Below are 14,054 nucleotides of genomic sequence, written 5' to 3' on the forward strand. Positions count from 1 at the left end.
CAAGTGGGGGCCCTATTATAATATAAAAGGAGTGAGGACCTAGTGTTCCTCCCCCAGCCCACATCCATTGGCAGCAAGTGGGGGCCCTATTATAATATAAAAGGAGTGAGGACCTAGTGTTCCTCCCCAGCCCACATCCATTGGCAGCCAGTGGGGACCCTATTATAATCTAAAAGGAGTGAGGACCTAGTGTTCCTCCCCCAGCCCACATCCATTGGCAGCAAGTGGGGCCCTATTATAATATAAAAGGAGTGAGGACCTAGTGTTCCTCCCCCAGCCCACATCCATTGACAGCCAGTGGGGGCCCTATTATAATATAAAAGGAGTGAGGACCTAGTGTTCCTCCCCCAGCCCACATCCATTGGCAGCAAATGGGGGCCCTATTATAATATAAAAGGAGTGAGGACCTAGTGTTCCTCCCCCAGCCCACATCCATTGGCAGCAAATGGGGGCCCTATTATAATATAAAAGGAGTGAGGACCTAGTGTTCCTCCCCAGCCCACATCCATTGGCAGCCAGTGGGGACCCTATTATAATCTAAAAGGAGTGAGGACCTAGTGTTCCTCCCCCAGCCCACATCCATTGGCAGCAAGTGGGGCCCTATTATAATATAAAAGGAGGGAGGACCTAGTGTTCCTCCCCCAGCCCACATCCATTGGCAGCAAATGGGGGCCCTATTATAATATAAAAGAAGTGAGGACCTAGTGTTCCTCCCCCAGCCCACATCCATTGGCAGCCAGTGGGGGCCCTATTATAATCTAAAAGGAGTGAGGACCTAGTGTTCCTCCCCCAGCCCACATCCATTGGCAGCCAGTGGGGGCCCTATTATAATATAAAAGGAGTGAGGACCTAGTGTTCCTCCCCCAGCCCACATCCATTGGCAGCAAATGGGGGCCCTATTATAATATAAAAGGAGGGAGGACCTAGTGTTCCTCCCCCAGCCCACATCCATTGGCAGCAAATGGGGGCCCTATTATAATATAAAAGAAGTGAGGACCTAGTGTTCCTCCCCCAGCCCACATCCATTGGCAGCCAGTGGGGGCCCTATTATAATCTAAAAGGAGTGAGGACCTAGTGTTCCTCCCCCAGCCCACATCCATTGGCAGCCAGTGGGGGCCCTATTATAATCTAAAAGGAGTGAGGACCTAGTGTTCCTGCCCCAGCCCACATCCATTGGCAGCAAGTGGGGGCCCTATTAAAAGAGGGAGGAGCTAGTGTTCTTCCCCATTATCTTATTATCATTAGTTGCAGAAGAAAATATGAATTTTAACTTGGCCTTTTCTCGGGCCGTGTTAGAATAAAGAAGACTTCTGATGTTTAATAAATTCTTTACTTTTACAGATATTCATTAGAGGGGAGGGGTAGGCATGGTTATTTAATTTTAATGTAGTCAATTTCTGATTAATTAAACAGATATATTTTCACAGTGCAATATACTATTTCCATTAGCCAGTGTTGCAAATCAGGTTTTATTTGAATAAAATGTATGAAAAGAAAGTATCACTCACCCCCCACGAGACACCACCAGCTTTACTTTCACTTTATATGACACGATGATCCCCAGAATTTCCTTGTTTGCTCCATCTCTTAAACTACAGGTAAACAGAAAAACAAAGAATGTGTCCATTATCTCAATAATTTACTAATTTTCCCTTTTCTTCATAACACCCCAAGCACCTCATTTCATTCCTTTACGATGTCAGCCTTTACTGCTTCAGCTGGAGGGCTCTTCAAGGTATCTACTACCCTTTCTATATAACTGTTGGCCTTTACTGCTACACCTGGGAGGCTATTCCAGGTATCTTCTACCATTTCTATATCACGGTTACTGCCACTGGAAGGCTATTCCAGGTATCTACTACCCTTTCTATATCGCTGTTGGCCTTTACTGCTTCCACCTGAAGGTTATTCCAGGTATCTACTACCATTTCTTTATCTCTGATAGCCTTTACTGCTACACCTGGGAGGCTATTCCAGGTATCTACTACCATTTCTATATCACTGTTACTGCTCCCACTGGAAGGCTGTTCCAGGTATCTACTACCCTTTCTATATCACTGTTAGCCTTTACTGCTTACACTGGAAGGGTCTTGCAGGTATTAAATCAATGGGTATGATATTGAAATTTGGGCATTGTGAATATTCACATTTATGACATTAAAACACAGGATTTTATCCACTAAGCAGTACATTTTAGTAAAGAGAAAACCAAATGCTAAAATTAGCCATTAGCTGAAATTATTTAAGTGATTGTTCAACTCAACTCTAATCACAGTTGTCAATTCACTGCAATTGGTACTATAGGTTTAATAGGTTCCCCCCCTCCCTCGCGCCCCCACTCCCGCGGGGCTGAAGGGGTTAAAACCCATTCAGCTACTTACCTGAATCCAGCGCCAATGTCCCTCGGCGCTGGATCAGGTTCCGCCCACACTCCTCCCCCACCGACGTCAGCCGGCGGGGGAGATCTAATGCACATGCGCGGCAATGGCCGCACGCATTAGACCTCCCCATTGGAATGTATTATTCAATGCTTTCCCATGGGAAAAATCTGATGCTGTAGGGTCCATAAGGACTTCCAGCGTCAGATGACGGACCAAATGTCCGTTTGGATTCTGGATGCGCCCCCAGTGGCTGTCTTCGACATTGCAACACTAGGTGCAAAAGGGACACAGCACCCAGATGTGGTCTGGGTGCCTACAGTGTCCCTTTAATCCAATTCATCAGCTTGGGAATCAAACCTGACAAAATAAGATGTTTTATTGCTTTTCTAAGTGAAAAGAAGCGTAAACAAAAATAAACATAAACTCAATACATTTCTATCTGTTTTAATGCACACTATTTATTTGCTAAATTTAAGTGATTGAACAGAAAATGACAGGAAATGGCATGACTAAAAGTTTGAGCCTCCAGTCAGTAGGTACTTGGTAACAGCGGCTGTAAATCACAGCCTTCACACACCTGTCAATGAGGTGCCCACCATATAAAATATAAATATAAATGAATTTGCAATAGCAAAATAGGTTTGTAACAAACACAAGATGTGCGGTGGTCACCCTCACAGTGTACTGGAAGCCAGGTTTGTGTCCTCATGCTTCAGTTTTCCATCCAAGGCCAGGCCTCTCTTTTCTCGGTTGTTGGCAAGAAATGGAGTCAGTGTGTAAACCTTGCAAAATGTCGAACTTGGAGCAACTACATCATTACTAGAAGAAAAAAAAGGAACAGGAAAGTTAAATGAATTAAACTTAGCAACACAAATCTTTGAAACTCAGAAATGATTTGCCTAGGGAGCTGTGTATAAACAGGCTCACCTGCTGCCATGCAGTATGTTTCATACATACGTTATTTGTGAATTAATAAAAATATCATCTGTTTCAAAATATCTGGCACATTGCTCACTCCACAAAACACTTCTTATAAACTGCACCAATAGCAGTAGGCAATTATATAAGTTAATCTATTCCAATGGGTAAAGATGGAGACAGGTGTAGGGGCCTGGAAACTGAATCCTCTCTATAAAAGCAGACCTTATCAATGGCTGACACCCCCAGTAACACAGTCAATGACCTTTGTGTGATTCCACAATTTAAATTTATTGCACTTTTCCTCAACTAACAAAGGGACAATATTTCTGTCAATGGACATCGTTATCTGGCTTCTATTTTTCACTGGTTCTCATTTGACATAATTTTGCCTTTGCTGTATCTGTTACCTAACAAGCTATTACGCCCCTGCCTGCGCAAAATGCAAGGATGTCTGGCTTATTAAATAATACAGGATGGTAGGATGGTGACCGATGAAACCATTTCAAAGACTGTAGACAGATCAGAAGATAAGAAATAGGATAAAGCATTTCAGCAGACCTATCTAGGCTGAGGAAAATGAAATGACACAGTTAATGAGAGGCACACATTCTGTATATGTTGATTTATGGAAGTTTAATGAAATAATTGGTCAAATGAATCCATTCTGGATGAGCTGGATACAGGGAGTCTAATGAAATAACTGAATTCATTTCAGAATGTGTCAGGTATGGAGGGTAGTGAAATAATTGATTCAATGTATGTGTTTATGTGTACCACCAATCAATCAAATTATTACTCCAATTTATCAAATCATAAAATTTAACTTGTTCAAGAAAATACATGGTAGCCAACCTATTGTCTGTGATTTGCACCAAATCATTCCAACTTCCCTAGAACCATCTGACTTTTGTTACAGAAACTGTCAAACTGTCTGTCCGATGAGCCAGTTCCCGTGTGATCCTCTTATTGAGAATGAAGATTGTGATCAAACATAGACAGTATCTGATTATCTGCGGATGTGGAGTACTTACTCTGCTTCTTCCACTGCCACTGGACACTTGTACTGAGCTGTGTTGAAGAGGCAAATGTCAGCGTACTGGCGAACTGCAGACAAACAAGGGGGATAATCCGTTATTCCTGCATTACAGATTGTGTTACATCGTTTGCATGCATAGTTAAAGGACGTGTCGACAAATCAGAATGTACAAGAATTGCTTCCTTTGTTGAAGACAGACATACACGGTTATATCTAAATATTGTTATTCTAAATCCATAGAACTCTACCAGATACTACATTGTGTGGTTGGCTACATAAGATGCTGACTACAAATTCTAAACAAATAATTCATCTTACCCATTGATTTAATCATTCAATTTGCTTCTTATGTAAAATCAGACAAAAAGTGAATGTTACCTTCTCACGAAGCAATACCAATGTTAGAGATGTCCCGAACAGTTCGCCGGGAACTGTTTGCCGGCGAACATAGCGTGTTCGCGGTCGCCTTTGGCGGGCGAACATATGCGATGCTCGGTCCGCCCCCTATTCGTCATGGAGGTGGGAGGGTCTGGGAGGGAGGGTCTGCTGCTGATTGGCTGGAATGTGTCTGCTGACTGTGAGGTACAGGGTCAAAGTTTACTCAATGATGACGAATAGGGGGCGGACCGAATATTGCATATGTTCGCCCGCCACGGCGACCGCGAACAAGCTATGTTCGCTGGCGAATAGTTCCCGGTGAACTGTTTGTGACATCTCTAAATACCATGCTTTTCTCTTAAGCCATTACATCAAAGTATACAGTTTTATCTAGTCTTCACCTTGTTTTAGGTCGGTCCAAGTACCAACACTGCTACAGCTGAGAGCAGTGATTTTGTTGTATAGGAGTTCACAGCTCAATTATCTTCTGTTTAAGAGATAAACAACATTATGTCTGCAGCCACGGCCACAACTCCCCTGGCTGTCAATCACTCAGCCTTCCTTTACACTTCCTGAAAAGATGGATCAATTTCTCCTGGTCTTACGCTCAGTGTTATTACTAATGTTTAACTTTAGGCCCTACAGGGGAGAGGGGAGGTGAAGTGCTTCTTATCGCCATACTCAGAACTCTTTATTATTCACAGTTCTGCTAATTGCCAGCCAGCATAAATCATCGCTGTGACAAACGCCCTGTGGTCTGGTTGTTTGCCACAAGCTCCTGGAGGAGCCTGCTAGCCAGTCTCCTGCCCCAGGATTATGGGCCATACAAAATACCCTGCAAACTACTCTGTTCATGTGATTTGGGATTATGTTGTTCAGGAACCGAACAACCGCACAAACCAGAGACCACCTGGGAGCTTGTTAAGCCCAATTGACACCTTGTTACTAGTTCCACCGCAGTGTTCTAATTGTTCGTCTGGGTGGCCGCATTGCGTATGAACGACCATGAGGTGGCGGCCATCTTGTTCCCACGAACGCGGGCAGCGGTGTTTGGGCATCAATCTCCTGGAGCTAAAATCGGACACGGAAACTCCCGAAAACTGCTGGACTTACATTATCGCCTGAGTTCGGTTCTATACAACTTAGAAGGGCAATGTTCTAAGGAAACGTTAGCACGAACATGGTGAACAAGCTCAAGGGTAGAACTATGGATTCCGTTTGGTAGTTGTTCATTTTTAAACAACCGAACTTGACCGACCGTTAGCACTGATTTCATGGAGCTGCTTTGGGCACGTGCACGGTCGGTCAAAATTATGACTTCCTGAGTGATTTTTGGGATATTTTGGTCACCCAGATCGGGCCTATCAGGGGATGTAACTTCTGTGGGGTTTTTATGTGTTTTAAGGGTATTTTGGGGGTTTTGTTATATTGCCTTTTTCTGTACTGAGAGATAATTAAATTATATGTTTGAGTGCTCCGGTAATTATCTCTCAGACACAGGGGAGGAGTATGTTAGCTTGTAACTAGTCTCCTCTCAGGTCCAGGAGAGGGATTATCCTGTTTTGTGTGGGAGTGTTATGGGCGTGTTTGGCTGTGTATAAAAGCAGACCATCTGGCCATATTAAATGATTCCAGCGTGTACTCTCAGAACTATGTGTCATCTGGTTACTGGGAGAGGAAAGGGCTAATCACTAATCACTGTTCCAGTGTGGAGGTTTCTACGGGTAAAGTCCTTGTAAGGACTAGAGCTCCCAGGACTGAGTGTCGTCCAGTGCCTGGGGGTGGATAGAGGGAATTCCCCATTCAGCTCCAGGAGGAAGCGGTTCCAGGACCCCAGTCAAGCCACAGCGACTGTGAGCAGAAGTTCTGCGGTTTGTCCCCTGTTCCAGCTAGGAAGCGGTCCTTGGCGGAGGTACCCAGCCAGGGGTACAGGGAGCTCCGTTACAATTACGCTGCCAGCAGCCTCTTGTGTGAGTTAAGATAAGAATCTCACAGGACACCAAAAAAGCCTTCATAGCAATGCACTAATGTATTTTATTTATTGATTGTGCATATATTTATATATACCGATCAGCCATAACATTAAAACCACTGACAGGTGAATAGAATAGCATTGCTTATTTTGTTACAATGGCACCTGTCACAGGGTGGGATATATTAGGCAGCAAGTGAACAGTCAGTTCTTGAATTCCATGTGTTGGAAGCAGGAAAAATGGGCAAGCGAAAAGATCTGAGTGACTTTGACAATGGCCAAATAGTGATGGCTAGACTACTGGGTCAGAGCAACCCCAAAAGAGCAAGTCTTGGGGTTTGTTCCTGGTATGCAGTGGTTAGTACCTATCAAAAGTGGTGCAAGGAAGGACAACCAGTGTCCGGGTCATTAGTGTCCAAGGCTCATTGATGCATGTGGGAAGTGAATGCTAGATGTTTGGTCTGATCCCACAGAAGGTGTGTAGCTCAAATTGCTGAATAACTTATTGCTGGCCATCATAGAAAGATGTCAGAACACACAGTGCATCGCAGTTTGCTGTGTATGGGGCTGTGTAGCCACAGACCAGTCAGAGTGCCCATAAATCATTGAAAGCATCTTCAATAAAGGTGTGAGAGTAAGAACTGGACCCTGGGGCATTTGAAGAAGGTTGCCTGGTCTGATGAATAAGGTTTTCTTTTAGATGAGGTGGATGGTCACATGCATGTGTTGTTTACCTAGGGAAGAGATGGCAGCAACATGGACTTCGGGAAGCAGTCAGGCCAGCAAAGGCAGTGTTATGGCCTCTTTCAGCAGGATATTGCACGCATAATGCCACATTGCAGAACATGTTCGAGGTTGGTTTGAGAAACATGACAACGGTATTGGTTTAGCCTCCAAATTCTCCAGATCTCAATTTGATTGAATATCTGTGGCATGTGCTGGAACTTGTTCGATGTGCTGGAACTAAATCTGACCCATGAAGGCCCCACCTCACAATTTGTGGACCTAAAGGATCTGCTGCTGTCTTGTTGCCAGATACCACAGGACACATTCAGAGTTTTGGGGGAGTCCATGTCTTGAGGCATCAGAGCTGTTTTGGCAACACAAGAGGCTACACGATATTAGGCAGGTAGTATTAATGTTGTGGCTGATCAGTGTATATATATCATAATTAGACAAAGTTAATATTTATTATACATTAAACAAGTATCTTGTAAAGGACTTAAATAATAGCATATTAGGTGAAGACTAACCCTGAATACAACCAAACATACACACTACATACCTGAAATTTTAATCTTTTTCACAGTTTTGTTTGTGTTGTTTGTTACATGCACATTCACATTAATTGGTTCTCCGTGATAGTAGATCTGCAGGACACAAAATGCACATCGATACCTTAATGGGGTACCTTTGGGTATTATTAGAGCAAACAAATTATAAAACATAAATAGAAAAAGAACAGGATTGTTACTCTCCCAAAACAATTATCACACTAATACTTAATAGTATGTTTATGATCAAACAATTGCATGACGTTTCCTGTACTAATTATGTACTAAAGAAGATGAGGTATGAAATGGTGTGTATGGAATCTGTTAGCGCTACATAAATGACAATAATAATAATAATGTTATTTCGCTAATAGACCTGTAACTGTGTAACCTGTGATCAGAGTGGCTGAATGCCAAAATTAGAGGAAAATATAACAACAGGCATTCAATAAATTTCATTTTAGGTAAAAAAAAAAAGCCAAGTTTCAGCTCTTAATAGATCCTTCCCAAAATTAACCAACAGGATCACCCACAGTGGTTAAATAGATTGACTGTAGCAGAGAATGAGAACCGATGTGCCACACAGGGGAGTGTTAAAAAGTGTTAATCGACATTATCACTAGAGCTACAAACATAGCCACCCTCCTACACATAAAAGGTTGTTAACAGGAGGGTGGCTGCAAATATAAAAATATGACGTGTATGTATCTGTGTGTCAATGTTTCAATGTGTGTATCTTTGTGTATGTCAGTGTTTTTATGTGTGTGTATCTGTGTGTCAGTGTGTGTATATGTGTTTATCAGTGTGTTTATATGTGTGTATCTGTATACATGTGTCTGTAAGAGTGTGTGTGTGTGTATGTCAGAGTATATCTGTGTGTGTCAATGTGTCAGTGTGTGTATCTGTGTGTGTGTGTCAATGTGTATGTGTATCTATTTAAACATGTATGTATGTGGCAGTGTTTGTGATTGCATCCCAGCAAACGCACACACTATATGCAAACACACCCCTGCAATTGTCAAAATTATACACAAAACACTCCTTCATTCTAACATCAGTACTACACACAAATCTACACTCGCATGTATTAGCCAACACTACGTACAAACACACACCTGCATTTAAACAGACACATTACAAACACACCCCTGTATATTAGCTCTCTGAAATGCTTTATGTATGAAGAGTGTTTCCTTTTTGCAAAAAGTGCAGATTTTATTAGAATATACATACGTATAAATGTTTAAATTAACCTTGTTACAACCCCATGGCTGTTAATCTAACTATCAGTCCTGTTACTTCCTGGTTTGTTTAGCCCAGTGAAGATAAACTCCTAATTGCAGCAATTGCTCAGAGCTCCTGCCTTGCAAAGACTTCTCATTGAGCTGCAATGAAATAAAATGCATAAATACACAAAACCCTTTAATTCAAGTACCAATACTACAAAAGTATACCTGCATTTAAAAACTAACACTATATACAAACAAACAAACAAACAAACAAATCCTTGCATCCAATCACAAAAATTACATCAAAGTACACCACTGCAACATTTTGGCAACAATACATAGAAATACTCCCCAACATGCACACTCCATTATTACATTCAAACACACACCCACTGCTCACAAATACAATCCTGCAAGGATTGGGGATGGGGATCTACCTTTTGGACATACTTGCTCTAGAGGGGGCCCAAAACAAAGTCTTGCAACAGGGCCCTCTCTACATTAGTTCCACCACTGGGCTGAAGCATCCTGTCATACACTAAAGGTGCGGATGTGTTTTCAATTTTTTACATATACCGTATATACTCGAGTATAAGACGAGTTTTTCAGCACATTTTTTGTGCTGAAAAACACTCACTCGTCTTATACTCGAGTCAGTTGTCTGTATTATGGCAATTTTCATTGCCATAATACAGACAAGGACCGGGGGCTGTCAGGAAGCTGTAACTTACCTTCACCGCAGCTCCTGTCAGCTCCCTTCTCTCTCCTCCGTCCGTGCAGCTCCCAGGTCAGCTTCCTCTGCAACTCTCGCGAGAGCCGCGGGGTCAGAGCGTTGCCACGGGTTACCGTGGCAACGCTCCGCGCGGCCGCGAGAGTTGCAGAGGAAGCTGACCTGGGAGCTGCACGGACGGAGGAGAGAGAAGGGAGCTGACAGGAGCTGCGGTGAAGGTAAGTTACAGCTTCCTGACAGCCCCCCTCCTACAGCCCATCCACTGGACCACCAGGGAGTGAGAGCCCCCCTCCCTGGCCAGCTAACAAGCAGGGAGGGGGGACGAAAAAAAAAATAAAAAAAATAATAACATTAAAAAAAATAATAACATTAAAAAAAAATATATTACAATAATAATTAAATAATAATAATTCATAAAATGCCCACCCCCACCAATGCTCTGCACTCACACACACACACACACACACTGCACTCACACACACTGCATTCATACACACACTCATACACACACTGCACTGCATTCATTATATACACACACTGCATTCATACACACACTGCATACACACTGCATTCATACACACACTGCATACACACTGCATTCATACATACACACATACACACACTGCATTCACACTGCACTCATACACACACTGCACTGCATTCATTATATACACACTGCACTCACACACTGCACTCATATACACACTGCACTGCATTCATTATATACACACTGCATACACACTGCACTCATACACACACACTGCACTCATACACACACACTGCACTCCATTCATTATATACACGGCTTATATTCGGGTCGGCTTATACTCGAGTATATACGGTACTTCATTTTTTTTTGTAAAAAAAAAAAGTCTATTTCCTTTCAATACTTGATAAAGGGGTTATTATATCACAAAATAGTTTTCAGAGGACAATTGTCGTTTAAGAAAGGCTCCATTATAAGCCGTTGTTTTTACCCTGTGTGCATGATGCTGCGTGAATTACAGAATCATCTATTTTACTCACTACGTAAGATAAAGGCTGCCGCTACTGGTGGAACTACAGGGGTCGCTGAGTGTGACTGGGCCCTGCTGGCCACCTTAGGCCCTTCCTGAGGCCCTAAGCCAGAGTAGACACCTGCTTAACTGGACAGCAGGTGCCTACTCTGTCAAAATATACTGCGTCCAAAGGGGGGAGAAAGAAGGCAGCACTGGGGGAGCGCTGATGTTCCTGCTCTTCTACACTGCTCTCTTGCGCATTTTCTGGTGATACAGGATATGACAACCCAGCACCACTAAATAGCTCGTGAGGGAGCAGTGAGGAAGAGCAGAAAGATTAAAGCAGCCACAGAAGACCTCAGGGACAGGATCCCAGGGAGAGAACCCACACCAGCTCTCCTAAAGGTAGGGAGGCTGCGTGGGCCTCAACAAATAAAAACATTATAAATAAAATTTGTTTCTGAGTGTGTGAGAGAGAATGTGTACATATGTGAGTGTGTCAAATCAGTTAGTGTGTGTCAAATCAGTGAGTGTATGTTTGACTCTGTGTGTCAAATCAGTGAGAGTGTGCATCTGTCAGTGAGTGTGTCTGTCAGTGTGCATCTGTCAGTGAGTGTGTGTGTCTGCAAGTCAGTGTGCATATGTCAGTGAGTGTGTGCTTCTGTCAGTGAGTGTGTGTCTGTCAGTGAGTGTCAAATAAGTGAGTGTGTCCCCCCGTCACCATGTGTCTGTCAGTGAGTTTGTGTGTGTCTGTCAAGGAATGTAAGTATGTTTTTCCGTGAGTTGTGTATGTCAGTGTACGTGTCTCAGTTAGTGGATTTCAGTGAGAATGTTTGTGTCTGTCACTGAAAGTGTGTGTTTGTCAAACAGGGTGTGTGCCAATGGCTGTGTGGCTGTCAGTGAGTGTTTGTTTGTGTGTCAGTGAGTGTATGTCAGTGTACGTATATAAGTGAGAGCGTAAGTGCGGCCCTTTTCTGCTTCTTGCACTGGGGCCCTATGACTACTAGTTATGACCCAAGCAGCTGCTATTTATTTATTTATAAAATATTTTACCAGGAAAGATACATTGAGATTTCTCTTGTTTTCAAGTATGTCCTGGGACCACAAAACATTGCATTAATACAATAGGGTACAATAAAATATAAAAACCATATTAACATAGATAGATACATAGAACAGGTAGGAAATATATAAGCAACCATGGCAGGTGCATTCTGTTTTGAGGTATGTAGAGAGGGATCTCTTAAAGGACTTTAGGTTGGGTGGAAGATTTAAATGTGTGCGGGAGGTCGTTCCATAATTGCGGCGCTCTGTAGGAAAAGGAGGATCGGGCCGCTTTCTTTTTGTATTGAGGTAGACTAAATAAAGCTATGATATTTTGAAGCATCTCTCTGTGTTAATTACGCTACAAGACGGTTATGCTCAGTAGGGGAAAAAACTAATTCCATTTCATTAGAAGTGCTGTTTCTCTCAAGCCTGATCTTATGTTGCCTTATCTGACTCTCCTAAATACTTGTGGAAAGTTTGGCAGCATACTCAGGATCCATGTACGTCACATTATTTGTTCTAAAAGAACACTTTTTACAAAGATCACTTTACTGCTTGAGCGAACTTCCTGTTCCACGTCTTTAATTAACTATCACGTGCTATACTTCGATATTTATTTACTTTAAATAAATGCTTGTGACTTTGTAAGACTTTGGTTCTTATCTGCCGTCACATTCTATGTTTCTATGTTTCTTTGACACGTTAAACACTCAAATAAATTCTATAAATGTAAAACTATCGTGTACAGAGTCCACACCGTGATCCCAAAATACAAACTGCATTACCAATTAGGAAGGTAAATTAGTATTCATACTCTGCCTGTCTGTCAGTATCACTCACTGCTATTATTCTACAAAGTAACCGATGACAACGGACCACGTAAAGAAGAATTTTGTTACAGTGTCAGTTTAATTTTGCTCTTTTCACACGGTGACTGTGTAGCTGTCTGTCATGTCTCAAAGTGGTGATTTCAATTTGTAACCTTCCTAGGAGTGAGTATCTCTATCAATGAAGTGAAACATGGATCCTCATGTATTTTACAGCCTTATATCGCAAGAGTGGAAATGCCTAGAGTCCATCTCACTAACTCTGTACGATTTAACGTGGAACTTATATTATCTGCTAAATCTGTATGTGTTAATATTGGTTAATTTATAAATTAGAAACATTTTCAGCAATAATATCCTTCTACAAACTCTCCCACACATTAGCTGGAAAATCCACGTATATTTTTGGATTGGGCAAAAGCGACATTACCTGAAATCCTGAATTGAATCACAGGCTTTAACACAGATTTAGTACCTCTTTATCTAGGGAGGCTTCCAGGTGTAACGGTTTATCAGACATGAGGAACTGTCGCGTGGTCTCCGCCATTGGCTGTGGTCCTGGTCTCTCTGGTGCATATTGAACTTTTCTAATTACTAACCGCACTGAATTCCTGGATGGAAAATAGAAAGGAAGGACAACAATGAATGCAGATACTCTAGAAAGAAGAAATAACTGCAACAATAACTATAGTATTAATGGATTGACTTATTCAAATAAATTAGAAAACGTATGTTGTAAAAACATTGTGAAGATACTGTATGTAGTATTCTTCTCTAAATATCACGCAAACTATAAAACTATAGCTCATGATGATAACATGTGCAGCTTGTATACCGGCCTTCCACCCAGTACGAAATCACAATTCCGAAAGCTGAGTGAGCCAGATACATTCCAAGAAGCTCCGGAGGTCCACCTACAGCTTGCTGAGCCCAGCTACAACTCTGCTATTGTCAACACCAATTCCTACTATTGACATCATGCAATGTTATTTTTCTGAAACACCCGGTGTATCGTAGTACTATGGGACCTTTATGGATGTAAGATGTGCACAATAAAAATTTGCATTGTGAGGAAATGTCCAGAAACGTTCAGGTTGATTGAAGGACTATCACATCCTGAGCTCACTGCTCTGTCTAGCTTTAACAAGAATCACAGCTATGTTTTACCAAAGTAACCAAACTTGATCACCCCAACATCAACGTTCCTTGCTCTGACTCCAAGGCAACTACTGTCCTGACTGAGCTTAAGCTGAATCACAAA

At 42.2% G+C, this 14,054-nt stretch overlaps 1 protein-coding gene across 3 annotated transcripts in view; it reads right to left on the reverse strand.

Moving 5' to 3' along the window:
- The window catches only part of LOC134573100 (beta-arrestin-1), a 292,660-nt gene that overhangs the window by 76,838 nt on the left and 201,768 nt on the right, over nucleotides 1-14,054 (reverse strand). For all 3 annotated transcript variants that reach the window (XM_063432592.1, XM_063432574.1, XM_063432583.1), the window contains exons 8-12: nucleotides 13,269-13,404; nucleotides 7,974-8,058; nucleotides 4,334-4,406; nucleotides 3,060-3,200; nucleotides 1,509-1,592 (exon numbers count right to left, since the gene is read on the reverse strand). In XM_063432592.1, coding sequence (XP_063288662.1) covers nucleotides 1,509-1,592; nucleotides 3,060-3,200; nucleotides 4,334-4,406; nucleotides 7,974-8,058; nucleotides 13,269-13,404 — 519 coding nt within the window. The remainder of the gene's footprint in view (nucleotides 1-1,508; nucleotides 1,593-3,059; nucleotides 3,201-4,333; nucleotides 4,407-7,973; nucleotides 8,059-13,268; nucleotides 13,405-14,054) is intronic.

Source organism: Pelobates fuscus, chromosome 1 (assembly GCF_036172605.1).
Source record: "Pelobates fuscus isolate aPelFus1 chromosome 1, aPelFus1.pri, whole genome shotgun sequence".
NCBI classification, from domain to species: domain Eukaryota; kingdom Metazoa; phylum Chordata; class Amphibia; order Anura; family Pelobatidae; genus Pelobates; species Pelobates fuscus.